The sequence below is a fragment of the Alligator mississippiensis genome, chromosome 1, assembly GCF_030867095.1.
Source record: "Alligator mississippiensis isolate rAllMis1 chromosome 1, rAllMis1, whole genome shotgun sequence".
NCBI lineage: Eukaryota > Metazoa > Chordata > Crocodylia > Alligatoridae > Alligator > Alligator mississippiensis.
Genome location: NC_081824.1, coordinates 466,757,005 through 466,784,618, shown reverse-complemented (window position 1 = coordinate 466,784,618; position 27,614 = coordinate 466,757,005). Strand labels below are relative to the sequence as shown.

General features: G+C 54.4%; 1 protein-coding gene across 1 annotated transcript in view; it reads right to left on the bottom strand.

Annotated features, from left to right (window-relative positions):
* P4HA3 (prolyl 4-hydroxylase subunit alpha 3) overlaps positions 1-16,578 on the bottom strand; it is a 31,012-nt gene extending 14,434 nt beyond the window's left edge. Inside the window, exons 1-8 of the mRNA XM_014603488.3 lie at positions 16,313-16,578; positions 10,572-10,714; positions 9,540-9,763; positions 7,216-7,365; positions 6,345-6,396; positions 3,841-4,004; positions 3,026-3,202; positions 1,515-1,579 (exon numbers count right to left, since the gene is read on the bottom strand). Of these exons, the coding sequence (XP_014458974.1) occupies positions 1,515-1,579; positions 3,026-3,202; positions 3,841-4,004; positions 6,345-6,396; positions 7,216-7,365; positions 9,540-9,763; positions 10,572-10,714; positions 16,313-16,488 (1,151 nt within the window). The 5' untranslated portion in view covers positions 16,489-16,578. The remainder of the gene's footprint in view (positions 1-1,514; positions 1,580-3,025; positions 3,203-3,840; positions 4,005-6,344; positions 6,397-7,215; positions 7,366-9,539; positions 9,764-10,571; positions 10,715-16,312) is intronic.
* Between the last annotated feature and the right edge of the window lie 11,036 nt (positions 16,579-27,614).

Here is a 27,614-nt window from a genome sequence, read left to right as displayed (position 1 = left end):
CCCACTGCGTCCCTCCCTGACACCTCCGGGTCGGCTTCTTGACGTGATTACTGATGGGCGGCACTGTCTCAGGGCTTCTTATAGAAACCAAGCTGGTGTGGGTAATTAAAACAGGCAATTTGAGTTTTCCCAACTATTTGGGTGGGTCTAATAAAAGACATCAGATTCACCCAAAGAATCTTGTCTGCCTGTGTCCTTAGACCAGTGCGGCTACAACCTACGCTCCAGTGAACCTGATGCATTTTGCTGGCTGGAGCATGGGTCCTCTCTGCCCCTGATCCACTGCGATGCCCAGGGCATATGTCTGTGCCTCAGTTTACCTTGAGACAGCCAAATTTTGCAGAGGCAGCAGCTGGATTTCAATCCATGGGAGCGGTCAGATGGGAAATGCTGTGTATTGGCGATTATTCATTGCCTGTCTCAGTGATACGGGGCATAGCAGAGGGAAGCAGCTTTGGCAGGGGGTGGGGGGCTTTAGGGCAGTCCATATCCACACGGGCATTCCCTTTCCTGGGGTTTTAGTTGCCCACCTTCCCTTCTGGGTGCTGCTTTGAGGAACACCTGCGATGAGGCAATCGCTGTCTTTCCCAGCTAATGCCCTTTCTTCTTTCGTTGGAGCAGTGAGGGTTAAAAGCTCCCCCCACCCCGGCTCACTCTGGGGCCGGGAATGGAAATCTCTCCTTCAAGGGGGTGTCTGGGGATGAGGTGCTGAGACACAGCCTGGAAATATTTGCTGAGCCTGCAAACATAATACTCCACATCCAGAAGCTGGTTGTAACCCTTTCCTGCCCTGCGGAGAGCCTTCAGGGGACTGAACTAAATGACTGTGCAGTAACTGTGCAGTCAGTGTCTCATGCAGACGCAGCCACCAACTCCGAAGTCAAGCAGAAGCAAGACCTGGACTGAGGGCCGGGCCACACGGCGTCTTTAGGTCAGCACAGTTGGACTCTACACAGGTGCAAATAGGAGGTGGACACACGACACACAGCCTTATACCAGCGTAACGTACACGGACCTGGTGCAGAATTGCCCTGGGAAAAAATCAGGGGTTAAAGCACCCCGGGGTATGTTACATTGCTGTGTGTCTGCAGCTATCCCAGGATAGCCAGTTGCTACCCTGGAACAAGCTGGAATTGCAGCTACCCTGGAATAAGCTGCTTGCCTCTTTAGCAGATGAAGTTGGTATCAATCATCCTATTATGACTGTGTCATACGTCCAGGCCCTGAAGCAAATGGAGTTACACAAATGAGATCTAAACTGGGCTTCCTTGGGTAGGACCTGAAACCCTGGTCTATAGTACACCACGGAGACCATCATCCTGCCCTCCAGGGGTGCTCGTCTGCTCTGTGTTTGTACAGCACCTTGCACCAGAGGAGCTTGGACTCCAGGGCTTTGTGATCACACCTGTCACAGGCAGCAGTGCAATTGCTTCACTTAGGAACCCCTGGCAAGTCAGGGCAGCAAGGCTTACAATTCCTGCTCCGGTCCCTGAATGACAGACAGGGCTAATTACCTCTTACTGATCCGGTATTCGGCTTTCTGCTGCTTCTCTCCCGAGGCGACCACCGACCTCTGCAGCTGATGGGCAGACAAAGGGAGAGCATGTAAGAGGTCCGGGACCTGCATGTGGGTTCTGCAGCGGGGGGATCTCCCAGTGCAGCAGCAGCTATGGATGGACGTATGGATCCAGGCTCTGCAGAGCCAGTGAGAGCCAGACCTGAGCGGTGCCAGGGGTCCAGAAGGAAAGGGCTGCTGCAACCCTCCCTCCATGGCAGCTCTCACAGGGTCTGGACTTGGTGGGAGGAAGGGCTGGACGGGAGCTGCAATGTGAATCATCCTCCCTGGATAAGGGCCAGTCCGTCCAGCACCGTCCTCATGACTCAGCCGCGCTGAGCTGGTTCCCGCATACCAGACGCGGAGTGAGGGGGAAGCCGGCCCCAGCGACGTGAGCAATCGCCGCAGGCTGAGCCACCGAACCCCGGCTTGGACAGCCTCTCTGCTGAGGACTGCATTCATATTGTGCACATGGGCTAGTCTGCCTCATGACTGCGGCAACGGGTCATCTTCCCTGGAGCGGGTATAGGAAGTATGTGCGTCACTGCAGCGCGCACGGCTGGACCATGGGGTCAGGCAGACCTGCTCCTCTCTCCTCCCTGCTAGCCCAGGGGAGAGCGGGTTCACGCTCTGATCTCAGGCAGGGGCATCATGGGAGGCTAACGCCTGGCACCTGCTGTAAGATGCCCTCAAAAAATCCTTTAGGATCCTTAGTGGTTTTGCCATCGCTGCGAGCGCTTGGGCGCAACATGCACCCGCCACGTGGGGCTCGCTCAGCGGTGGCCCGGCTTTGTGCCACCCGTTAAGCCCTGCTCCCTCCCACCAGTGCTGCTCTGATCTTGCCCCCCAGCCACATACCCGAGTTGGCCCCTGGGGCACCAGAACGGGCTCCAGGTGCGAGAGGAGGTGTCATGGCCAAAAGCCAGGCTAACCCTTCCCTGGCCCTGCCGTCATACAGGACGGGTGAGGATCCAGAGCCCTGGAATTGGTGGTGGCTGCAGGGCTGGGGAAAGGTTAATTTGGCTCTTGGCAGCAAACGCTTGACACCTCACCCCTTCATTTCAGTGCCCCGCTTTCCTGAGCCCCCAAAGCTCCTGCCACATGTGGATCACTTGTGCCACGCGTGCCATGGGGCATGGGTTACAGCCACTCCTGGGCTAGACATATTGCTCTGGTTTGGAAAATAGCTGCCACGTGCGGCTCAGACCCTCTTGCTGGGTGCCGGGATCAAGGGCTGGAGTCCTAAAGCCTGGACTGATTGCTCAGCTCGCTTGCGGGTTTCTTTGGCTCTTAGGTTCTGGCCTGGGCCTGTCCGCGGCTGCATGGATATTCCTGTTGCCAGGTCATAAATATTCCTACCAGGCAGCTCCCCAGGCTGGTCGGCCACTGCTGGGCCATTCTAGCCCTTTCCTCCAGGACCATATGAATGTGTGCACTGGAGCCTGTAGGTTTCTTGTTAGATGAACTCACCCAAGGAGCTGCCAGGTCCTTGATCTTCTCCGCCTCGTCGTCACTGATGAAGCCGTGATACAGGGCGACATAAGGCTGCAGCTGGACAATCTCCCTCTTCGCCGGCTGGAAGATCAGGTACGGGTTGTCATTCGTCTCGTAAGAGCAATAGAGGCTTGGGTTTCGATGCTGAGATGGCTGAAAGGAAAGCAGGCAAGGGGGTGCATGAGGAGACCCCGGCATGCAGGGCTCTGAGCCTCACCTTATGCATGAGAAAGGGTCCAGACCAGAAGCCAGACATTGTCCGAGTCCCAAAACCGATGGTGTTTTGTTTGTATGGATGTCTCGGGAGTGGGGGGCTTCTCCAACAGCACTGGTGGACCAAAAGGCAACATCCCAGGGGATTAGGCATGGGCCATAGGGCTGCTCACCCCTAGGGCACTGGCTTGAACCTGACCAAGGCTTACAGTGACCTCCAGTTGCTACCACAGAATGGCTACTGGTTGACCTGAGCCTCCATCCATCTGAAACCCATCACTGGCGAGAGACCTAGGAGCCTCCAGCATGGAGCACATGACAGGCTACAGCTGAACCTAGACATCAGGCTCCATAAACGGACCCCAGTCCTCTATAGAGAGGGCATAGACGATGACGGCCAACAGAGGTTACTTAAACACGTCACAAAACCCACGGCCACAGGCAGTCCACCTATGCAGATGGGCTATGGAGGGTCAATCTAGCCATTCGGTCCTAGCCCATGGCTATCCCTTGGCCTCTTGAATCCTTGATTGCTTCCCATCTCTAACTGCCCCCACCTGAAGGCCGGAGCTCCCTACCTGCGACCCCAGGGTTTGGCACAGCTCTTCGTAGGTGTCTCTGGTCTGTAGGTGGGTCACGTTGGGCCTTTGCAAGACCACCTCTGCCTCAGCCCCGCTGGGATTCTCCACCAGGAGCTTCTCGTACTTCAGGACATTTCTTGCAACCCGCTTGTTGCTGGGATCTGTTGGGAACAGCCCAGGCACGTTACTCCCTTCCCTTGCGGGTGGGACTTTCTGCCCTGCTGGGACCGGCACGCTTTACCAAAACAGGATCCCTTCACTGTGTTGGTCTCTCAGCCTTCTTACAGAGTGCCCTGCACCTCCGGTCCTGGGAATAACTTCCCGCAGGACACAGTAGAGTCTCCATAATGACTGAAGACCATCTCTAAAAGCTGTAGTAGGGTTGGAGTGATAGAGCCAGGATGGCCCAGGAAATATATCTGTAAGAGGCCTGAGGAAGGGACAGCCTGTGCCTGAAAGCTTGTCTACCATCTCTCCCAACCCTACAGTTTTTGGGGTTTTTTATAACGTATTTCATGTTCCAGGTCTAATTAGCCAAATCATTTCCAATTCAGAGCGACTGAGCAGAACTCAATCGTTCCAAAAACCGTATCGATTGAGCAGGCAGAAACTCAATCGTTGCAAACACCGTGTATGGCACTACGACCGGCGAGCATCCTTCATCCCAGACCTATCACCCTGGGACTTCAGATACTCCCAAATCCATTAGTAGGCGTCCTACTTGTAAGCCCAGACCTGGAGGTCTTGGGGTTCAGTTGCGCCCAGATAGTACAGGCAAGCATCCTCCATCCCAGACTCTTTAGTCCAGGACTTCAGATACTCCCTACACTTGATCTTAGTCTGTCTTTTTTTTTAATGGAAAATTTTTTGAGTTCCAAGTCAAATCAGCCAAATCACTTCCAAATCCATGAGTCATTCAAGAACCAAATATGGCCCTACTACTGGCAAACATCTTCCCCCCCCGCCTGGGACTTCAGATGTTTCCAAATCCTTTCACAGGCAGCCTATGCGCAGGTTCAAGCCTGGAGGGTTGGGGTTTGGATGCCCCCGAGTTTTGCTTGCCCTCAGCTGTAGGGCTGCAGAAGCAAGCGAGAGAGGAGTCTCCCATTTCCTTGATCTTAGCCCACTTTTTGTGTGTGCAAATTTTATTTATTTATATATATATATATGTACACACACACATATGTATATATAAGTGTATGTATGTGTATATATATGTATGTATGTATGTATGTATGTATGTATGTATACACACACACACATATACATATATAACTCCAAAGATCATACAAAACACACTTTCTAAAAGGGCATCATAGATGCGGGTATACATTTTCCAGGTGCTTGGAAATGCATTCGGGTAGCAACTAGAACCAGATCTGCAAACGCTTGGGGCTGAGTCCCCAGACCTGCTTATGATTTCTCCATGCCCTGAGAATGAATGCTGCCTCCATCAGGCAGCTCGGGGGTCTCCGGCAACTGCAAACATGTGGACAGGAGACGCTCTCCTGCCAGCTAGAAGTGCTTTCAGCCTGTATTGCTCTAACTTCTACCGGGGACTGGTTCACCTCCGGCTGCCCTTAGGCTTAGGGGACAGATAGACCCACCGTTGTCTCCCCACACTCCTTATGCTGAGCTTAGGTGTGAGACAGGTGGGGATCCAGGGGCAACCTGGAGGCTGCTGATTAGGAAAGAATCACTCTCCTGGACCCGTGCTCTCCGCCCCCTGCACTTGCTTGTCAAACTGGTTTAGTGTGTACAGGAAGAACTCCATGGGCCATTGGTTACCCATGGCCCGGAGCAGAAGCAGCCTGGGATGAGATGAACAGGCGCTTTTCATGCAGACTTCAGCAGTGAATCAATAAACAGAATATGAATCAACAGGGTGCAACAGCTGCAGGAGCAGGTCAAGGGGAGAGATTCTTCTACCCCATCCAGGCTGGAGAGCTCGGACCAGTTTGCGGCCCCTGCACTTCAAGAAAGATGTGGACGGGTTCGAAAGGCCTGAGCAGAGAGTGACAAAAGTGATTCAAAGTCTGGGAAACAAGACTTAAGAGGAAAGGAGGGAAGATCTGGGAATATTTAGTCCGGGACTGAGGGGGGATTTGCTAACGTACAAAAATGTGGACGTCTCTCTTGCTGGGATCCTTTGACCCCAGCTGACTTCCTGCCCCCGGGGCAGGGGGCTGGACCCGATGGTCTTACGAGGTCCCTTCCAGCCCTAACGTCTATGAAACCTATGAAAATGATTGCTATAAAGGGACGATGGTGATCAACTGCTCTCGGTGCCCCCAGCGGACAGGACAAGGGGTCAGGGCCAGAAGGGAAATGGAGGCTGGATACTGGGAAGTTATAATGCCTCAAAGGGTGATTTCATGCTGGACCAGGTTGCCTAGGGAAGCTACGGGAGCTCCCTCTTTGGCAGCTGTTTTGCGCAGATGAGGCAGGCGCTTGTCTGGGATGGTTCAGACAGGGCTGATCCTGCCGTGCCGGACACGTACCGTAGTGCAGGAATTCTCTGGAGAGGCTCAAGGCATAAGAGACATTTCCTGCCTAGGAGAAAGAGAGAGATACTGTGAGAGTCCCTGCCAGGGGACTGGGCTGTGCTGGAGACAGGACCTGTGTTTTCCCTGTTCCCACCAGGAATAAGCAAAATAACCCTTGTGTAGCCAACCAGCCCCCACGGCAGCAGGGCCAGGGAAGCTGCAGGGATCCCCCACGACCCCCAGTGACTCTCTCAGGCCCCGCTTGCTCACACTAGGGTCATTCAGAGTCAGGTCCAAACTTGGTGCAGGCTTATTCTGAGTCTTCGGAGCCATGACCCTAGCCCAAAGCCCCCCTGGGTCAAGGGGAATGGGCTGACACCATTTGTGGCTCAGCCGGCCACAAAATCCCTCCCCCCCGATGGGAGTATGACCCCACATGGGGTCACAGGCCTCAGGGAAATGCTACTGGAAAGGTTGAAGTGGGGTGGTTTGCCCAGAAAGACTGGGTAAGGACCCCTCTACTACCACCTCTCCTGTGGGGAAAGGGAATTAGCTGGCTTGGGCACCGGGGAACGCACAAGGGAGTTCACAACTCTGCCCGGCTCGAACTGTGCATTTCCCAGCCGACGGCCAAGCGCCAGACTGAGATGTTCAGCCCCAAGGTTCGGCGTTCACGTGACTCCGCATGGAAGAGGGCAGCAGACTCTGCGTGGGGAACTGCACCTTGCAGCGGCTCGGGCAGGGGCCAGCTGGAGCTGGCTGTTCAGGAGTGTGGGGGCCTTGCTAATCAGCGAGGTCTCCGAGGGGCCCCGGGGTGGGCAGCTGCGTCCAGGCTTCCAGCTCGGCCCGACCTGAGGAGCTGGGGCAGGTGGCACTTGGGGCTTACCATGAAATAGGAAAAAGCCAGGTGGTCCAGCGCATCCTCGAGGCTCCCTTCGTCCTCCGTGTTCCAGCTGCCGTAGGAGACGCGGAAGAGGCTGACGGCTTCCTCCAGCCACGTGATCGAGTGGTAGTAATCGCCCATGTCGTAGGCAACCTGCGGGGGCCAAAGGAGGCATCGTGTCTGCCCCGAGCTGCTGAGTGATGGGGCTGGGGCAGCACCCAGGGCTGTGTCGACACCAGAAAAGCACCACTTTGTGAGGGCCGGGGCCACGTTCACCCTGTGTCTGACTTCACCCTCTCTATCTCGCGTGTGTGCCAGGAGCCACAACTGCGGTCAGCAGCCCCTTGGACGGGGCCTACCAGGACACACAGCAAGGGCTGGTGCCTGCCTGGGGAGCTCATGATCTAATAGGTTAGTTCCTCCCGAGAGGCCATGTTGCCTAGTGGGTACAGCACCAGACAGAGGAGATTCGGGGTCTATTCTCAGCTCTGCGGTAACCTGCTGGGGGACTGTGGGCAGTCACTTCCCCTCCCCATGCCTCAGTTTTCTCCATCTGTAAAATGGGGGTGGTGACATCGGTCACCTGTGCTGGGGAGTGCTGTAGCAGAACGAGGCACTGGATTGCCATGAGATTGCTATAGCTTAAGGACAGGGGAACAGGGAGGTTAAAGGCTGGCTCCGCAGTGGGATTAGCATGGCGGTGTTACAGCATTTACACTGAAGTTGTAAGCAGAAGGCGCAGTGGTGCCTGGAGAAAGGGCCCGAGCCCAGGCCTCCCTTGTGCCAGCTCTGCACCCTCAACCCTGGCTACGTGCACAGGCTCCCTCCAAATCTTCACTCCTTCCTGCCCAGCTTCAGCAGGAGGGCACCCTTGGCCCAGCCTGGCTTACACCTGGGCTCTCAGAGCACTCTCCAGGGAGCTCTGGATCCCTGCTGGCTAACAGAGAACTACAACCCAGGCCTCTCACACAGCGAGTGGGGTGGTATCACCTTTGCTGGCCGTGTTTCTGAATTCAAATGGAGACAGCTGCTTTTTTTGGTGGGGAGGGGTGGCAGTCTGCATGTGCTGGGTGTGCTCAGAGCTACAGGACTGGGGCCAGCAGGCGATGCATGAGCAGAAAGATCCCAGCAGGCTTGAACACGAGCGAGGTTCTGCACAGGTGGAGGCGGTTCGGGGCACGTGAAACAGCGGGGCTTCGGGCCCCTGCGGGACACTTAGGCACCTTCAGAGCTAGGCTTGAGGACTGCACTCTTGAACATGCGTCCTTTTGTGGACCTAGGAGTAAGCATAACTGTCTTCGTTCTACAGACAGGGAAACTGAGGCATCAGACTGCCCCCATTCTACAGAAGGGGAAACTGAGGCGCCCGAGGGGATGTTTCTCGCTCAAGTTCACAGAGCAGGGCTGGAAACAAAGCCTGGGTCCCCTGCAGCCACATGGGAAATTCAGGATCCCGAGTGTCTCCAAAGAGCCTTTCAGCTGGGTTGAGCTCCCAGCTCCACTGCAGACACCCTAACATAGGGCAGGGAGCCCTAAGGTGTGGGACCTGGGACTGGCCTCTCCTCCTCGGATCCTCCTCTCAGCAAGAAGGCCCACAAATGTGGCATGCGCTGACTATGCCAGGCCCTGTCATCAACCCACAGGAGAAGCAGGAACGCTGCAGGGCCCCAACACCACCTCCATCCTGGCCCATGCAGAAGGGAAAGCGATAGGGACTTAACCCTATGGGGGCAGCATTACGATTTGGGTGCCAGCCCCATCTGAGTGGCTCATCTCAGGCTGCCTTCTGCTACCAATGCACCCTCCAGGACCAACCTCACCATCGCTGTGCCATGCCCTACCCGGTGCCCTGCAGAGTCACAGCTGCAATGAGCCCTTTAGCACTGACGAAGATGGTTGTGAGTTCGGGCCCTGCTCTCCCTACAACTCCAGGACCCTGCTACACTGGATAGAAACCAGCTGTAGAGTGGATGCACATGTTCACGTGCTCATTTTATAACTGGCTGGCTCTTTTGATAGCTGGAGAGGCATTTTTATCATGTGACAATTGCTTTGCACGTGTGGCCGGCCTCAATTTATTGCGCAACTCACTAGTTAATTGTGTAATGTGTGTCACATGCATCGGGGGCATCAAAATTAGAGCCACCACTGAATATTTGTCCAGGAAACAAACCGTCCACTGAGCAGGAAGGGAGGGAGTTTCACGCGGATTTGGGCAGGTCCTGTCCCATACATCTCCCTCTAGTAGACCATGTTTGCTCCATCCCAGGCGCTGCTGTAGCCAGGTTGGGTGACAACCACCCCAGGGCCAAAGCGCTGGTCCTCACCTTGCCGATGTGGAAGCAGTCATCAGCAGAGAGCGAGAATTGCTGCCCAGGGTGGTAGAGGTCAGCAAGCCCGGAGGCGCCGTCTCTCCGAAACACACCCTTCACCAGCCCCTTGACGCTCAGCGCGTAGACGTCCTGCAGCCTCATGAGGGCCCGCGCCGCCCCCTCCAGGTCCTCGAATACGGGCAGGTCCTTCTCCACTTGCCGGTAGTCCTTCTTGAGCTCTGCGGGGTCAAGGACGGGGTTGGAGGAGTCAGTGATGGCTGGTGAGAACAGGAAACCACCGCCGGGAGGAAGGCTCATACTGGCCTGAGCTGGCGAGGGAGCCACGATCCTCCCAGAGGAAAGGAGTCAAATGATATTGCAGTATCAAAAGAAGAGGCAGGGCTTTCCCCTGGTTTGCCCACCTGTAAGACACCCCCCTAGTTACATGGGCAGGTGTCCCCTGCTCTCCCTCCTCTCCACCCCCACAGCCTCTCCCTCTGCTGACTTCCCTTTTCTTCTTATGTTTTTCCTTTCTTTGCCCTCAACTTCAGGAGTATGTTGAGGGAGTAAGCATGACTGTCCCCATTCTACAGAAGGGGAAACTGAGGCACCAGACTGTCCCCATTCTACCGAAGGGGAAACAGGCATCGGACCATCCCCATTCTACAGAATGGGAAACTGAGGCACCTGAGGGGATGTCTCTCGTTCAAGTTCACAGACCAGGGCTGGGAACAGAGCCTGGGTCCCCTGCAGCCACGTGGAAAATTCAGGATCCTGAGCAGTCATGGACAAGGGTGGGCAGGGACCTCAGGAGGTCACTTCTAGTCCAACCCCCTGCTCCAATTACATCCTCCCCTCAGCCTGCAGCATCCCCTCTCCTTCCCCTCCCCTGTTCAGCCCTTCCCTCCCTTCTCATCTCTACATCTTGACACCTGCTGTGGCCTTGGCCCCAAACCTCAGGGCACCCGGTACTCATGTGTGGAGCTAGCTGCGAGCTAGACACGGTCACCTCAGCAAACCACCACCCTCCTCGGCCCCGGTCCTTGCCTTGGATATTCTCACTGGCCTCCATGCTGTTCACCACGTTCAGCCAGTCCGACTGCAGCCTCTTGATCAGCGCGTAGGCTAGCAGAGGGTTGACCACGGAGGCCCCGGCTTCTTGGTGCAGTGCTTGAACCTTGTTGTAAAATCTGGGAGGCAGGAACAGGGCACACCTTTCAGCATGGATGCTTGGCGTGGCAATGGGATGGGGGTACAGGGTTGAGGAACCTTTCTGGCAGCATCATCTAGACATGCCAGGGTGCAATCGCTTCAGCGAAGCATGGGGAGCTCCAGCCCAGACTGGACAAGGCTCTGGGGACACAGAGGGACAGTGCTGTATCAAGCTGAGGGGCAAACTCACTTCCCTGAGGACCTTCACTCCCTTGCCTGAGCCGTGATCACCAACCTCTGGCTTCTTTACTATTCTTTCCATCCAGGAACAGCAGACACACCAACTGCAGATGCTTCCTCAGCCTGACGAAGGGTTTTTAAACCCAAAAGCTTGCTAAGAAATGTTTTTCCAACTATTTGAGATGGTCTAATAAAAGATATGAGATTCACCCAAAGAACCTCGTCTGCCTGTGTCCTTAGGCCAACATGGCTACAATCTGCACCCCTGGATCTCCATAATATTCATTCTCTCCAGAAACAAAAGAGACGTTTGGAAGGTATAAAGCTTGTGCTTGAAGAGAGGAGGGTGCTCAGGATAATCCCTAGGGAAGAGGGATATTTTTTTGGCTTCAGCTTCCAAGCTAGGAAAAAAAAATACTAACTGCTGAACTTAGAGGATCCATCTAGGGAGAGCGGAGGGGCTCTGTGAGCTGGCAGGGTGCTAGCTGACAAAAGCCATCTCCAGGGAAATAGCTGGTGACAAGGGATAACTCTGGAGATATTTGTATCTGGAGAAGCAGGGTGAGATCTTGTATTTTTGGCTTTTTGTTTTTCGCACATCTGCCTCTCAAATGATAGTTGCTTTTGCCTGTATGATTTTGCTCTGCTGGAATAAAACCTTTGTCCTGTTTTGCTTTCCCGACCGTCTGAGGCCAGCATGATTTCAAGGCGCTTGGTGCTTCAGGCCCTCCTCTTCTTCAGAAGGGGGGACCTTGTTTCCGGTTTTGAAGACCCCGGGTGATAACCCAAAAAGTGGCAGAGCTGCCTCCTTTGGAGCTGCGGAGGTCTGGACTGGGCTGAGGGAGACCAAGATTGGCTAGAGGTGAGGAGCCACCCCAGGAGCAAGAGCTAGTGTATCTCCTGGACACGCAGCAGAACAGAGGGGAGAAGTCTGGCCTTTTGTAGTTGCAAGGGCTGGCGCTAGTGCCGGCCTCGCACACCCACGCCAGCCCTGCCACGGCGTGGCTGCTGCATGAGTTTCTCTTCAGATTCTCCCTCCTGCTCAGGTCCTTGGCTGCTGAGCAAGGAAGAAAAGCAATAAAACACTAAGCGGAGCCAAACTCGTCTGAATCATTCCAGATGTTGGCCATGCATAGGGAAGTATTTTCCAATGAGCTCATGATTAGACTCCTAAACACAATTCCAGCTCCCAAGGTTACGTTGCTGTGCAGTAAATGCCTCTGTACCAGGAGCCACAAGTTCAACCTCCAGCCTGCCCCCTCTGCGAGCAGTGACAGCTGGGGAGGGTGATACAGCCCACCAGACAGGCCAAAACTCTTCCCCCAACTCTTCCCACACCCTCAAACTCTGGGCTGGTACCAAATCTGCCCACGGAGCTGGGTACGTGGCTCATGTAATGGAGCTGGGTACATGGGTCTTTGCAGCGGGAGGAACTGAGGCTCCAGCTCTGAATTCTGCTTTCCAAAACTCTGCATGGGTGGATCCAATTTGGGTGGCTCGAGTCCCTCTCTAATCAAATGCCGTTGAGCCACATGTAGTTCATTTACTGAGCTCTCCCTCTTGCTTTTGTTATGGCAAGCGTGTCTGAGCAGCTCTGTCCCCTTTTGAGCAGGCTTTGTACATATACTGCAGACAATAAGAGTTTCCATGCCATGTTATCCCCCTGCGCACCAATGAGCAACCGAGGCACGGAGGCCAAGGCTGCATAGAGAAGTTGGAAGCTGAACCCACATGTGCTCGTATCCCAACCTGCACCTTGGCCACGGGAACATCCTGCCTTGATGAGAACATGGGTAAGCTCTCCCAGCAGAGATCCCTTGCTGCGACACACCACGAGAGAGATGCCAGGTATGTGCTGCACAGAAGGAGTCACGGTGCCAGATGTCACTAAGTAACCCACTCCCCGTGTCGTGGTCAGATACGCCACTGGAGAGTCACGCCGTGTTGGTGAGTGACCTAAGTATCCCAAACAGAGCATGGGGACGGCTGGACCCACGCAGAGGCATAGCACCATACTTAGCTGAACAAAACGGGCTGCAATCAATCGACATAAGAGACATGCTACCCCTGCTCTTTGCAAATCCATTCGCAGCATCCGATGGGGTCAGCTGTCGCCCACAAAACTGGTTAGTCTCTACCCTGCCACCTTGCCCTGCCTCCCGCCTGCTCTTCTGGTGTGAGCCATACACGTCGAGCAGGCGGGGAGATAGTAGACTGAGCCTGTCCTGCTCAAACCGTGCTTTTTTTTTAAAGGAAATTTTTGTTGCGTTCCAAGCCAAATCTATTCCAAATCCATGAGTTATTCAAGAACCAAAAGTGGTCCTACTACTGGCAAACATCCTCCACCCCTGCCTGGGGCTTCAGCTGTTTCCAAATCATTTGGCAGGCATCCTATATGCAAGCCCAAGCCTGGAGGCTTGGGGTTCAGATGCCCCCAGATTTTGCTTGCCCTCGGCCATACGGCAGCAGGAACAAACTAGGGAGGAGTCCCCCAGTTCCATAAAGTGGGCGTAAAGCCAAAATCTTCCCACTGGAAATGAAAGAGGAAGGGTAACTATACATTACCTCTGCCCGGGTACTAACCTACACCAAAACAGTGGTTATCCCTTGCCAGTAGGAAAAGCACGGTGGTGATCGTGGTATTTCCCCTGCCAGGAATAAATACTCGCTGTGCTTCTTCCAGTGGTGCTCATTGCTCTCCTGGATGGAGGCACCTACTTTCCACCTACCTTGTACTTTAGGTGCCCAAGATCGGCGTTTGAGTTCCTGAGGATGTGTGGTCTTAGAGCATCCTCAATGCCAGGGAATCACCTCTCCATCCAGAGGCAAATCTGTTCCCAGCAGTTGCAGGCCACTCGCTTACAAGTGACTGCCTGAGACCCTCGCTCAGGACAGCTCCTGCTGGAGAAGAGTCCTGACCTCTCTGCTCCGTTATTACAGGTGCTAACGCAGTGACAGCAGCCAACAGCCCCATCGCAAACCAGACCACTCAATACCCCTGCACTGATTTGCACCAGCTGAGGGTGTGAATGCCTTTGGAAAGAGCCACCAGCTCACAGGAATCCAGCACGAGTTTCACAGTGTTTTCCTCAAAGCTCCAGCGCCCCGAGTCAGAGGATCATGAGGTTTTGCAAGCATCACTTCTCAGCCTCCCTGGCTGCAGAGAAAATCTGAAGAATGCGTCCCCCTGGCACTTCTGGTACAAAGAGCCCAACCGCGTGGTCTTTAACACAGCCTTGGGGTTTCTGAGCCCCTGTCCCTCGGGGAGAAGATCCAGGGGCCCCAGGGAGGTAGTGGTGGGGAGTTTTGCCCTCAACATCAGCTCCTGCCCTGATCTGTAATGGACTTGGGGTTCACTTTCCCTTCCTGTTGAGACTGATGCTTCTCACACCAACTATGCTTGCTATCAGATGCTCGCATACCTCTGCCCGCAGAGCTGGCCCGGCTGCCAGCCCGACCGCTACATGCTTTGCTATTTCACACCCCAGCTCTGCTCCGTGAGGCCTGAGTGCATTTCCCAGAGGCCCAAGCTTGCCCCACAGCCCCGCAAAGCCCAACACCATTGCCACCAAGCGCGGAGAACTCATCCCTTAACAAAATGCATTTTCCGCCAGATCTGCTTTTGTTTCCAGCTGCGTCCAACAGTTCCCCTCCCAGCACAGGAAACCACTGTGAAGCAGAAATGCTGCGTTGCTGGAATCTGTTGAGGCTTTAAAACACGTCGGCTCCAGCTCACGGCAGGGTCTACCTCTGGGGGCCCTGAATAGAGCATCGCTATGAAGCAGCCGCAGCCTCTAACCTGCCCGGGGTGGTGTGTAGTTTGCTAATGCTGTCTCAGCTAACACGGGGCATGGAGTCCTCCACGCTCAGGAAGGGGGTGGCAGGTTGATTCACGATCTCAGGCTCCAGGCTTCAGCAGCAGAGGTTTCTGCTGCACTAGGGAAGACCTGGGACATTTCTGGGGAGGAGTCTCCTCTCCCTTAGCACCAGTTCTGTATTGGTGCAGCTCCAGGGACTTCACCCAAGTCCCCGTAGCATGAAGGAGACTGAAGTCACCCTCTGGGACAGATTCCTCCCCTGTTTCCTGCATTCACGAGATTGGGCCTTTGCCTACGACAAAGTCATGCCTCTTGCCAGCACAATTATGTTGCTGCTGCCTCCTGGATCCACTCGGTGCCCTGTAACGCGCCAAACATGACATTGGTGCCATTGGGCTGGCTGTATAGTTCACGCTCCACGGGCACACCCCAGTGCCTCAGCACACATCCAGGCTCACACGCCCTGTGCAGCCCAGCCTGTATCCACCCTGCAATACGCATCTGTGCACTCGCTCCCACACTCACGTATGTTCAGGGTATGGCTTTGCACACGTTTGCACACTCAAGCTTGCATGTACACATGCTGAGTACGCTAAGAGCGAGCCCCAGACTCTGCTGGAGGTCAACGAGGGGCTCCAGCGCTATGGCAGAGATGAGGAGGCCAGCCCCGAGCTCTCTGAGCATCCTGGCTAGAGCCCAGCGTGCAAACACACCCCTCGCCCCACCTTGGTCACCTCATCTGAATCCCCTGCACCCTCTACGTGCACGTGCCTAACACTGCTGCCTGCATACAGTTCACAGCCGGGCACTTGCCCCCACGCTGTGATGGCACCCAGCATCCTGGCTGTGGATCCGGTGCACACCTGCCCGTACCCATCCCCATCTACGTATGCACCAGCTGTAGAAACCATGGGCCAGATCTCCCCCTGCCCCACTCCCCACTTTGCCGTCTGTTTAGTATTTCAGCAATGGATTTGGAAGGCACTTTGGGAGCTAACACACGCACACACAGATGCTCATAAAAATGCCCCCTAACACCCCAGGGCATCTGCCCTCTTCCAGCTTTAGGGAGCGCATGGGAAGGCTGCACAGCCCAAGGGAGACAGGCACCTGCCTTCAGTGGAAGATCCTAGCCCAGTGGGATGATCCTTGCCTCTCCTCTGGGTGTTTGTACCACGCGTGGCGCCCTCAAGCCCTGATCCCCGGAGCCAGTTCTTACATGCCCTCGCAGCAGGGATCCCAGACTCACGGCGACTCCTAGAGAAGCAAGATCAGTCTCGCCCAAACCATCCCAGACCATCCATTGCCTAAACTACACAAGAGACCGTCCACCCTGACACAGCACAGACCTCCTGGGGGGGAAGGGGCACCTCCTGCTGCTAGGAAAGGCTGTCAATACCCGCTCCGGAGATGCCAGGCTGTGCCCCTCAATGTGATCCCTTCCTGACCCCGAATGCAGCGGGGGTCTGAGCCTGAGCGGAGGGGCCGGTCCCTCTGGAGCACCGGCACAGCCCCGTGCCTCCGGAGCAGGGCGGGGGTAGGGGTAGGGGCAGGGGAGCCGCACGGGGCCAGGGTTACCTGCGGAGGTCCTGCAGGCGCCGGCTCTCCCGCTGCAGGTAGGCGGCCAGCCCGGCCAGCAGCGCCCGCTCCGTGCCCAGCGCCCCCCGCACGCTCTGCAGCGCCGTGTAGGTCTCGCCCCGCGCCCCGGGCAGGGCGCCCAGCACCAGCGCCAGCGCCAGCCCCAGCCCCAGCATCGCTGCCCCTGTCCCGGGCACAGCCCCAGGCACCGGCGTCCCGGCTCCGCCCGCTGCTGCCGCCGTGCTCGGCGCTGCGCACCCGCGAGCACCGCCCCGGCCCGGCTCCTCCCCAGAGGTGGCTGCATTGCAGCGGGGCGCTGGCGTAGGGCTCTGCAGCCCGGGGTCCTGCAGCAGGCTGTGTCCCTCCCCGTGACTGCTTCGGGGCTTTGCTGCCTGCCCCTCCCCACGTTGCTGCAGGTGTCCGGGGCGGGGGAGGGCAAGCCTCCCCCAGAGGTACCGGGGCTGGGGCCAGATCCGGAGGGTCCTGCCTGGAGGGTCTTGCCCCTCCGCTCAGGGTCAGACGGATGCTGCATTTGGGGTCAGGAAGGGATTTCCCACCATGGTGAGACTGGTACAGACTGGTGTGTGTGTGTGTGGGCGGGGGGTCTGGTACAGACTGGTGTGTGTGTGGGGGGGTGTCTGGTGAGACTGGTACAGATTGGTGTGTGTGTGGGGGGGGGTCTGGTGAGACTGGTACAAACTGGTGTGTGTGTGTGGAGGTCTGGTGGGACTGGTACAGACTGGTTGTGTGTGTGTGTGGGGTCTGGTGAGACTGGTACAGACTGGTGTGTGTGTGTGGGGTCTGGTGAGACTGGTACAGACTGGTTGTGTGTGGGGGGGGTCTAGTGAGACTGGTATAGACTGGTTGTGTGTGTGCGGGGTCTGGTGGGACTGATATAGACTGGTTGTGTGGGGGGGGGGTCTGGTGAGACTGGTACAGACTGGTGTGTGTGGGGGGGGGTTGGTGAGACTGGTACAGACTGGTGTGTGTGGGGGGGGTCTAGTGAGACTGGTATAGACTGGTTGTGTGTGTGCGGGGTCTGGTGGGACTGATATAGACTGGTTGTGTGGGGGGGGGTCTGGTGAGACTGGTACAGACTGGTGTGTGTGGGGGGGGGGTTGGTGAGACTGGTATAGACTGGTGTGTGTTTGTGTGGAGGTCTGGTGAGACGTACAGACTGGTGTGTGTGGGGGGGGTCTGGTGAGACTGGTACAGACTGGTGTGTGTGTGTGTGTGTGGAGGTCTGGTGAAACTGGTACAGGCTGGTGTGTGTGTGTGGGGGGTCTGGTGAGATTGGTACAAACTGGTGTGTGTGCAGGGGGGGTGTCTGGTGAGACTGGTACAGACTGGTGTGTGTGGGGGGGGTCTGGTGAGACTGGTACAGACTGGTGTGTGTGGGGGGGGTCTGGTGAGACTGGTACAGACTGGTGTGTGTGTGGGGGGGGTCTGGTGAGATTGGTACAAACTGGTGTGTGTGCGGAGGGGTGTCTGGTGAGACTGGTACAGACTGGTGTGTGTGGGGGGGCCTGGTGAGATTGGTACAAACTGGTGTGTGTGTGTGTGGAGGTCTGGTGAAACTGGTACAGGCTGGTGTGTGTGTGGGGGGGGTCTGGTGAGATTGGTACAAACTGGTGTGTGTGCGGGGGGAGGGGTCTGGTGAGACTGGTACAGACTGGTGTGTGTGTGTGTGGGGAGTCTGGTGAGACTGGTACAGGCGCGCGCGTGTGTGTGTGTGTGTGTGTGTGTGAGGGAGGGAGGGAGGTTGGGGGAGAGGGAGGTTGCCTTCCTCTGTAGTGGGGGGCGCAAGCTCTGCCCAGGACCTCTTGACAACTTGTCCTAAAAGCAAAACCCGTGGATGGGGTGGTTTGGACATGTAACGAGAAGGCCGGGCACCCTTACCGACACCATCCTGCCCGGGGGCCGCGGACGGATGAAGAAGGAGACCTAGGACAAGCAGAACGGCCCACAGCAGAGACTGGACGGGATTAAAACTGGCGGATTGTACAAGGCTTGCAAAAGACCAGGAAGAATTATTGCAAGGATTATTGGAAGAATAATTGCACGAGGATTGCAAAAGACCTGGAAAGTTATTGCTACATCAGAGGTGCCCCAATGGTCTTCAGGACTGATTTCACTCGACTTCATAGAAGCAGGATGTTGGCTGCCATGGGCCTCCTGCTTTACCTGTGGCAGGCATGGGTGCGAGGTCTGTCGTGTCAGGGTTGACAGCATCATATGTAGGTCTGTAGGATCCCAGGATGAAATTCTTTGTCCCAGGCCAAACTGATCATCAGTTTTCCACCTTAGTGGTAGGAAAGGTGGGAGATCCTTAGAGGATCCCAGCCCAGTAGGACAGTTGTGGCCTCTCTGCTGGGCATTTGTACAGTGCCTGGCACCCTTGGGCCCCGATCCTGGAGCCAGATACCCTTGCAGCATGAATCTTAGACTCGTGGAGTATTTATTATATGGGCTGGGTTGTGTTTCCCTGGCAGGAGGAAGGAGCAGTGAAAGCAGCATCTGGGGCTGTGTTGGTTCAGGAGAGAACAACTACAGAGCTCGGGAGACAGGCCAGGTGCTTTTGGATGTCTGGGGCCCCCTCAAGGAGATCGCGGGGGGGTGTATCCACGTGCTGTCTCCTTTCACCCAGCGGCCCTAATAAAACCCAGCCAGCACAGGCGTGCTTGAGATCAGGTGAGTGCCCAAGGAGCTGGGTGCAGCCCACCCCAGTCCCCATCTGCTCCAAACCACCCTCAGGAGCCCAGCAGTGAATTGGGTCCCTTTCCCTGCCATTAGGACCTCATCAGGGTTAATTAACAGAGAGGTGCAGTAGCAGCCCAGTCTGCATTTGTGGAAAGGGCCTCACAGAGCCATCAGCAAGGGGTGCTTATAAAGATGCCATAAGGATGTGAGTAGTGAGCATGTTATCTGTATTGCTGCAGAGTCCCAGAGCCCCTGTTGGCATGCTAGGCGCTGTACACATCCCGAACAAATAGCCACAGCCTCTTCCTTGGTGTTGGACAAGAGCAGGAGGCAGCCAAGGAGATGCAAGAGAAGAACCGAATGCTGTGGGCCCTATCAGATGAGCAGTGATGCTAGACAGGCCCCTGCTTCTGGTCCTAAGAGGGTGTCTTAAGCAGAAGGGGCCTGTTTGCAAATATAACCTGGGATCAGCAGCTATGCAGCAGCAAGAAAGGAGGTCTTGAAAATGAAAAGCATGCAGTGGGTGTCAGATGTGATAGAGAAAGGGGAGTGGAGAGGCATGGAGAGGGTGACAAGGCCAGAGCAAGGGGCCGGGGGATGATTTTTGCCGAAGGGGTGCTGCAGAACTGGGATAAAAGGAGCGCCTGCATGAGAAGAGGGTGGACAGGAAAGGCCGTAGCATTGAGACACACACAGAGGCACCCGCAAGCTTCAGACAGCCAGTGTGGGAGGACCTAGAGGCAGGTCAGAGTCCCAAATGACACCCAGGCCTCCATGACAGAAGGGTTGGGGAAGTGGGGTCACCGCAACTGGACAGGGACGGGTTGGGGGGTGAAGCCCTCCGCTGTCCAGAGAAGGTTGTTTGTACCGCTTCCCCGCACCTTTCCCTCAAGGGCCAGCTCCCTTCCCCTGTCTCTCCTGCTGGGTCCCCACTATTCTCCCTGCCCTGGAGGCTCATTTTTTTGCCCAGGCTGAAATGAAACAGCAGAGCAGTCTCCCCAGGGAACCGGAGGGCTCTGTCATTGGGGACATGAAAACAAGCCAAAGAGGGACAGGCTGGATGTCTCCGAGGGTCTTTTCCATCTCTGCCTTCTGCCATTGCTGATCGCACCAGCATACGCTCATCAGCTTGTTGTGTCTGTCAGAATGACCATCTGCAAAATAGTATTTAATTGCCATCATTAGGTTTCAGAGTCAACACGCCAAGCAGTGGAGGAGCATAGCCTACTCTTGAGAGTGTTTCAGGCTGTTTCTGGACTCAAACAACAGCAATGACTCTACACTCAGTTCTCACTTGTGGGTTTATTTTAGGGCTAGAGGTGTGCCTGCATTTTGTAATGCAATTTTAGGCTACAGAGTTCAACCCCTTTGCATGTCGTGGATTCCAGGACCTCTATGAATCTATCTATGAAAAGTGGGGCAGCCTGTGGGGCTCTGCTCCTGGACGTCAGCTGGTTTGATTAACCCCCCTCTGAGGCTGGAGAGGAGGAAGACTGAAGAAGAATCACCTTAGCAGCCTTGTCAGACTTGTCCCAGCCCATCTAGGACTGTTCTTTTCCTTGCTTTTTTATTTGCTACATCTCTTCCTAATTATATGCCAAGCTTTATCCCCTCCAGTGATTCTTTTTAATTGAGCTTTAGAGATACAGCACTCAGTTAACAATAAACTGATTCATGTGAGCGCAACAATTGCCCTCCAAAGCCTCTGCTGTCACCAGGACAAACTTGTCAATTCAAAGCAGAAAACAGAAAGTGGTTGGCTGTTCATCAGGAACCATCCATCTTCTCAAACAGTGGTCATTTATTAAAGGCGAAAAAACCCTAGAGATAACAGACAGGGATGAGGAGACCTCCACACGGCTTGAAATCCACCTTGGTCTCTTTTGTTTACCAGGAAATGGGAATTGGCCCCAAATCCTGAGACCATCACTGGTTGATTTACGGTAGCCCTCAATGGGAACACACTATATTGCACACGGAGACATTTAATGGCCCAATAACATTGCAGATAAACACATCACAGCAGTAATATATAGCATACCAGTTGACATCATGCTTTGTTAAGCCACCTTCTTCTGCTTTGAAATGCATAGGATCACAGGAAAATTGAGCTGGAAGGGACCACATGAGGTCATCTAGTCCAGTCCCCTGCTCCAGGCAGGCTCATTTCCCATCTCCCTCTCCCCTCTCTTAGTTTAACACAGTTATTGTCTATTTATGTCCACAAAACTTCCAGGAGAGAAAGCCTGTCCACCTCCTCACCCCTCTCTAATGGTCTGATGCCAAATGGTGAATGGTACTAGCTTCTTCTAGACAAGGATGCTGACCCAGGGGAGCACGTGGCCCCAAGAACGCAGCAGAGGGGGAGACCAGCTATGGGAGAAGAAACTGAATCATGGAGCAGTGGTGAATGAGGGAGAACACAGGCAGGAAGAGAAGATGGGATGGCAAGGATGAGGAAGCAAGCAGTTAGGCTTGCAAGAGGGGATGAGATGATGGCAAGAGCCAAGGGCTGGAGCCCAAGAAGGAAGGAGGAGGATACACAGAAGACTGTAAGAGAGAGCAGAAGGGCAGTCTGCCGGCAGAAGGAAGAGTGGAAGGGGAGGACCAGAGATGCATGCCAGCCCCTGAAGGTGGCTTGGGGTGACTTTATAGATTCATAGATGCTAGAGGCTGGAAGGGACCTCTTGAGATCATCAGGGCCATCCCCCCTGTGCTTGAGCAGGAAAGACTGCAGGGGTCAGATGAGCCCAGCAAGGTGAGTGTCCTTGCTGGGGAGAATTAACTGGCTTACGACCAGGGTGGATTCAGGAAAGAGATGGGTGTGCTTCCTGCCAGGGGGGCTGAAGTGAAGTGTGGGCTGTGGTTGGAAAAGATCCTCCTAGGATCATGGAAGAACCTGCTGACTGTCCTCATGGTGGGACAGAGGATGCCACCAGATCCTGATGGAAGTGTGGGAGTGAGGGGGAGATGCTCAAGGGAAGGCAGGCTCAGGTGACCCTCCGAGGTATTCTTCCAGTTATAGGATCACAGAAAAGTGGGGCTGGAAGGAGCTTTCAGAGGTCACATCTAGTCCAACCCCCTGCCCGAGCCAGCACCACCCTTGTCCAAACCATCCCAGACAAACTCATTGTCCAGCCTCTTGGTAAAACTACCATCAACCGTGACACAACAGAAGATATAACACCCAAACCCGCCACAGGGGATCACAGCAGCCAATGTCCTGCTGCTATGAAAGATTGTGAATATATAGGCTCAAGAGATCCCAGGCAGATGGTCACACTCCCCACTCCAGAGAAAGACAACACCCCCCCCCAGTGCAATCCTTCCTGACCCCCAAATACGGTGTTGGTCTGACCCTGAGCAGAGGAGCAAGACCCTCTAACCAGGAGTCTCCCCAACTTTAAGTCCCAGCAGGAGCATTGGCACAGCCCAGTCCCCATCCCATCTTGGCTGCAGCCAGCAGTCCCTGGAAGAGGAGGGGAAGGCAGAAGATGGTAACAGAAATGAGCACTGGGCTCCAGCATCAGTGCGAGATGGAAAGTCTAGGGATGCTCAACCCCTGGGATTCCCAGAAAGAGGACTTGTCTTGATGGGGAGACTCCACCCCAGTGCCTGGGGTACCAGCCTTCTGGGATTGTGCCTAGCCCAACTGGTAGGAGCTAAGGAACGAGGGGAGAAGGCTGAGGAAAAGCAGGGGAGTGAGGACAGCCATGAATGAAAGGATCGCTAGGGTCTGAGGGTGGATAGCCTGCTTTACAAGATTTCCCTACACCTCAGGGCTTTGCATTTGCTCTCAAGAAGCCTGTGAGCCCATCTAGTGGACAGCAAATAAACAGCACCCAATGGAGCAACAGTAGAGCCTCGGTCCACACTGCACTGCTTGGGAGCATGACAAGGGGCTTGTCCCAGGGGGTGGCCTCAACGTCCCCAGGTAGCTGTTCAGCCCCAGCTCGGCCCATCGCCTTTCTCTCCTGCCACGACTTGATGTTATGTTTTCTATCTGGGGGAGGCTGTCCCAGGGCTTTCCAAGCTAAGCCTCAGCCCCTGGTTTGTGGGCTTGGGGTGCCCGTATGTGCTTGTCATGCTTGGTCCTTCTGGCTTCAGCCCCTTTTCCTCTTGCCTGGGTCCTGCCACCTGGGCCCATTGCACCAGACCTGGCTTCTGGGTCCTCACCTTGAATGCCCTACTCTGGGCCCACTGGCCCCCATGCTTGCCCTGCTCTGGGCTTGTTCCTTCCTCCAAATGCCTTGAGCTCCCCCCCAAACCCCATGGGCCTTTCTTTATATGGCTCCCTGGCCCTGTCTGCTGCTGGTCACCTGATTTGGCTTGCTACAGGCAGCCTCAAGGTGGTCTCTTGCTGCTGGACCTGCGGGGTTTCTGTGTAAGCCCCCCGGCTCCTGCTATTGCTCTCCCTGCTGGCTCCAGGGTGAGTGTTTGCTCAGGTCTTTTCCTCTCCTAGTCTGCATCTGGGTTTATCTGGCTGGCAGACCTCAGGGTTTGCTCCCCCCTCTCAGTAATGGGGTAGGCGCCCCATTACAGGGAGCATTTCAGGGTACCTTCCTATCCATCTCATCTTGTAGAAGTTTCCCAATCACTCTCCAGCAACTGCAGGGCCCTCGTCAGTTCCTCTTGGACAAGAACATTTGGCCCATTTATTAATATTTGGCATTTTAATGGCTTTCTAGATTCCAGTTGAAATTTTGTCATTGCACAAGACAAGATGTGCAGCTTCCTGTCCCAGAAGAAGTCATAACACTCAATGGTAAGAAAATGGCAGAAAACAATCCTTGAAAACATGCTTCAAGTCCAGAAAGCAAGTAAACAGACATTAGTGTTTGTGATTTGTTAGTTGATCTCATGATTTTGGGGCCCGACTCGGAGATTGTTCAATCCGCGGGGAGGCTAATATTGCACCTGTGTATTTTATGGTTTAGTGTGGGCTTTGACTGTCAGAGTGTGGAATGGTTAACAAAGACAGCTCTTCTCCCAGGTGTTTTTTGAGCATTTGAGTTAAATTGGCATCAGTACAAATGAAAGCCTATTAAGTGTTTGGTTTCTGCAGTTCCGCTTTGGAAGAAAACACAGAGGTGTCCCAATGCAAAAGACTTGACCAAACAAGCAAAAGGGCTTCAGCAGTTAAATCCACCTGAAGGAAACTCACTTCCCTTCCTTTATGCTTAATCAGCTTTTGCTCACTGGATGGCCTGATGTTCTTCCCCTGCAGAGGGAAATCTCTTGTCATCCATCCAGTAACCAGGGGACACAAAGGAGAGAGACAGTTGGGTTTTCTAATGTGAAGAATCATAGACAATGATGGTGGGAAGGGACCTCAGGAAGTCACATCTAGTCCAACCTCCTGCTCAAACCAGGACCAGCCCCAACTGCATCATCCCAGCCAAGGCTTTGTCTAGCCAGGTCTTCAAAACCTCCAAGGATGGAGAGTCCACAACCTCTCTGGGTAACCTGTTCCAGGGCTTCACCAGCCTCCTTGTGAGAGTTTTTCTTAATATCCAACGTAGACTTCCCTTGCTGCAACTTGAGCCCATTGGTCCTTGTCCTGTCATCTGCCCCCACTGGGAACAGTGCAGCTCCATCCTCTTTTTACCCCCCTGCAGGGAGTTGAAGGCTGCTATTCAATCCCCTCAGTCTTCTCTTCTCTAGACTAAATCAATCCAGTTCCCTCAGCCTCTCCTCACCAGTCATGTCCCCCAGCCTCCCAACCATTGTTCTTGCCCTCCGCTGGACTCTCTCCAATTTGTCCACATCCTTTCTGTAGTGGGGGACTCAAAACAGGACTCCAGATGTAGCTTCACCAGTACTGAATAGAGGGGAAGAATCACTGCCCTCCATCTGCTGGCAAAGCTTCTACCAATGCAGCTCAGGATGCCGTTAGCCTCCTTGGCACCAAGGGCACACTGCTGGCTCCTGTTCAGCTTCTTGTCCCCTGTCACCCCCAGGTCCTTTTCTGCCGAGCTGCTGCCCAACCAGCCACCCCCCAGCCTGCACTGGTGCATGGGATCATAGGCAACTGGAAGGGACGCCACTGTTGGTGGCTTCTATGTGTGCCCCCCCAGATTCAGGAGGCACTAGTCACTTATGCATGGGACTGTTCTGCCCTAAGTGCAGGACTTTGCACTTGTCCTTATTGACCTCATGAGATTTCTTTTTGTTCAATCCTCCAATTTGTCTAGGACACAAATGAAAACCTTTGGGAAAGAGGGAACGAAGGGTGAAAACTCCCTTTCCCCCTCAGCTGTGCAGGTCACACATGAGGGTGAAAATCCATAGGCATCCTACAGCCAGACTCATTTGTCTGATCCAGGGGTGACCAAAATGCAGCATGCAGAGCCATATCTTCTGGTCTGTGGGGTTCCCTGCAGTCTAGAAATCTGGCAGTGTGGCAAGCTGTGGCAGCATTAATCGCCATGGCTCCAGGTGGGAGCATGGACCCAAACCAGTGTCACCAGCCAAGAGGGCTGGAGTAGGCAGCTCTAGCTGTATGGGACCAGGAAGTGGGCAATCATCTAACCAAGTTACAAGCCAGGACCCAGCTGTCAGAGGACAGGGATCTGCAGTGCCAAGGGGTCAAGAAGCTAGCAAGGCAGTCTTCAAGCCCTGGAGTTTGAAAGCAGGAAGAGATGGGCAGGAACCAGGATGAAGTCAGGAAGCAGGGTCCAGATGCAGGAAGCCAGGAGGGAACAGGTAGGATGGAGGAAACAAGGAGAGACAGGCAATCAGCAGCTGGGAGCTGGGCAGGGAGGTATCTATCTTGCTGAGTAGCCTTGGGGGCTACTTCTCAAAAGCAGGCAGCTAAACCCCGCAGGGAAAGGCCACTGGCTAGCAAGTCAGCTCAGGCAACCAGGCCAGCAGGTGACAATTTGGCTTGGCTTCTGCCCTGACACAGGACTGGGGCAGGAGCTGATGAGTTAATTTAACAAAAAATATTTTGGAAAACTTTTCATATTCTGGGTAAAATGAGCCAAATCACTTCTGAATCCTTTTGTTTGAGCAAAACTCAATCATTCAAACACCATATGTGGCACTGCAGCTGGCAAGTATCCTTCACCCCAGACTTTTCAGCCTGGGACTTCAGATGCTCCCAAATCCATTGGCTGGTATCCTACGTGCAGGCCCAAGCCCAGAGGCTTGGGGTCCAGATGCCCCTGAGTCTCACTTGCCACTGGCCAATGGCCACAGTGTTACACAAATTGCCAATTGCTCAAATCATGAGCAAGACCTTATAAGGGAGGATAAGGCAAGATGCCTCATTTATTGATTAAGTGCTTAATACACACACACATGCACACCCCCCACATGCATACCCCAATTTCTGTTCTGCACGGGTATACCTTACCAGTCTTATCAGTGCTCAGATCAACTTAGTGGCCAGTCAAGTTGATCATGAGTGGGAGCCGGGATCCTGCCGGTCCATAGATTCATAGATTCATAGATGTTAGGGTCGGAAGGGACCTCAATAGATCATCAAGTCCGACCCCCTGCATAAGCAGGAAAGAGTGCTGGGTCTAGATGACCCCAGCTAGATACTCCATCTCGTCAGACGAACCGATGCTCCAGGGTGGCACGCAGAACAAGACCCAAAATCGATATGTCTTACCCCATCTTTTATAGCCTTGTCAATTCACGTAGTCCTCTGGGCTTTTGCTGGGCTATCACTGTGTTCTTCCTTGAAAGTTGATTGCTGTTGTTCTCTTGCTGTTCTGGGGCGGATTCTTCTTGTTTAGTCTTTTATCTCTCTGCGTTCTTCAGCCAGTCGCCAGCTGATGTTTTCCTTTTCCATAGACACACTCTCACCCATTCTCTCACACATAGAGCATACAAAAGAGTAAAAGGAAGCACTTATGCCAAGCTACAGAGCAATACAAAATGGAGTTTCTTAAGGCAATGCAAAACTCAAGAAAATATGTATGATTAAAGGCAATAGGCAAACGTCATTTCCATGTTATTCACCTAACATCAAGCTGATATTTATGCGACTTGTATAACAGCAGGAGCAAGCTAGGGAGGAGCCCTCCATTTCCATAAAGTAGGTGTGCAGCCTATTGGACGCTCCCACTGGAAGCTCTTGTAGGGTATCCTGGCTGCAGTGCATTTGGACCGGGGTGCTCCCTCCACTACACAATGCCATTTAAATCCATCTCAATCTGGGTAACAGACCAGTGCAATGACTACACTTGATCTTAGCTCACGAGAGGCTGAGAAGCAATGAGTTATTTACACAGCAGCTGCTTTCTTGGTGGTCACAAGACAGTCCTGTGCTGATGTTCCCATGCATTCCTGTCTCTGGCTGGGCATGCTCTAAGCTTCGCTGTGACAAACAGCCTGGTCATGTCCTGGCTGAGGCTGAAATCAGCGTCCAGCACAAAAAAAACAGACGCTGTGGGGTTTTCCAGCAAGCCGTGATCTCTGCTGCAGGGGCTGTGAGCCAGGTCTTCCTTTCTAGACCAGCCTGGCTCAGCCCAGGGGGGGCAGGGAGGCTGTGGTGGTGCAGAGCTCCCTTTGCTTCTTCTCCCAGGCTGGGCCCAACCCCTGGAGTGGATTAGGGAAGCCTCAAGGCTGATAAAATTTATGCCCACTTTCA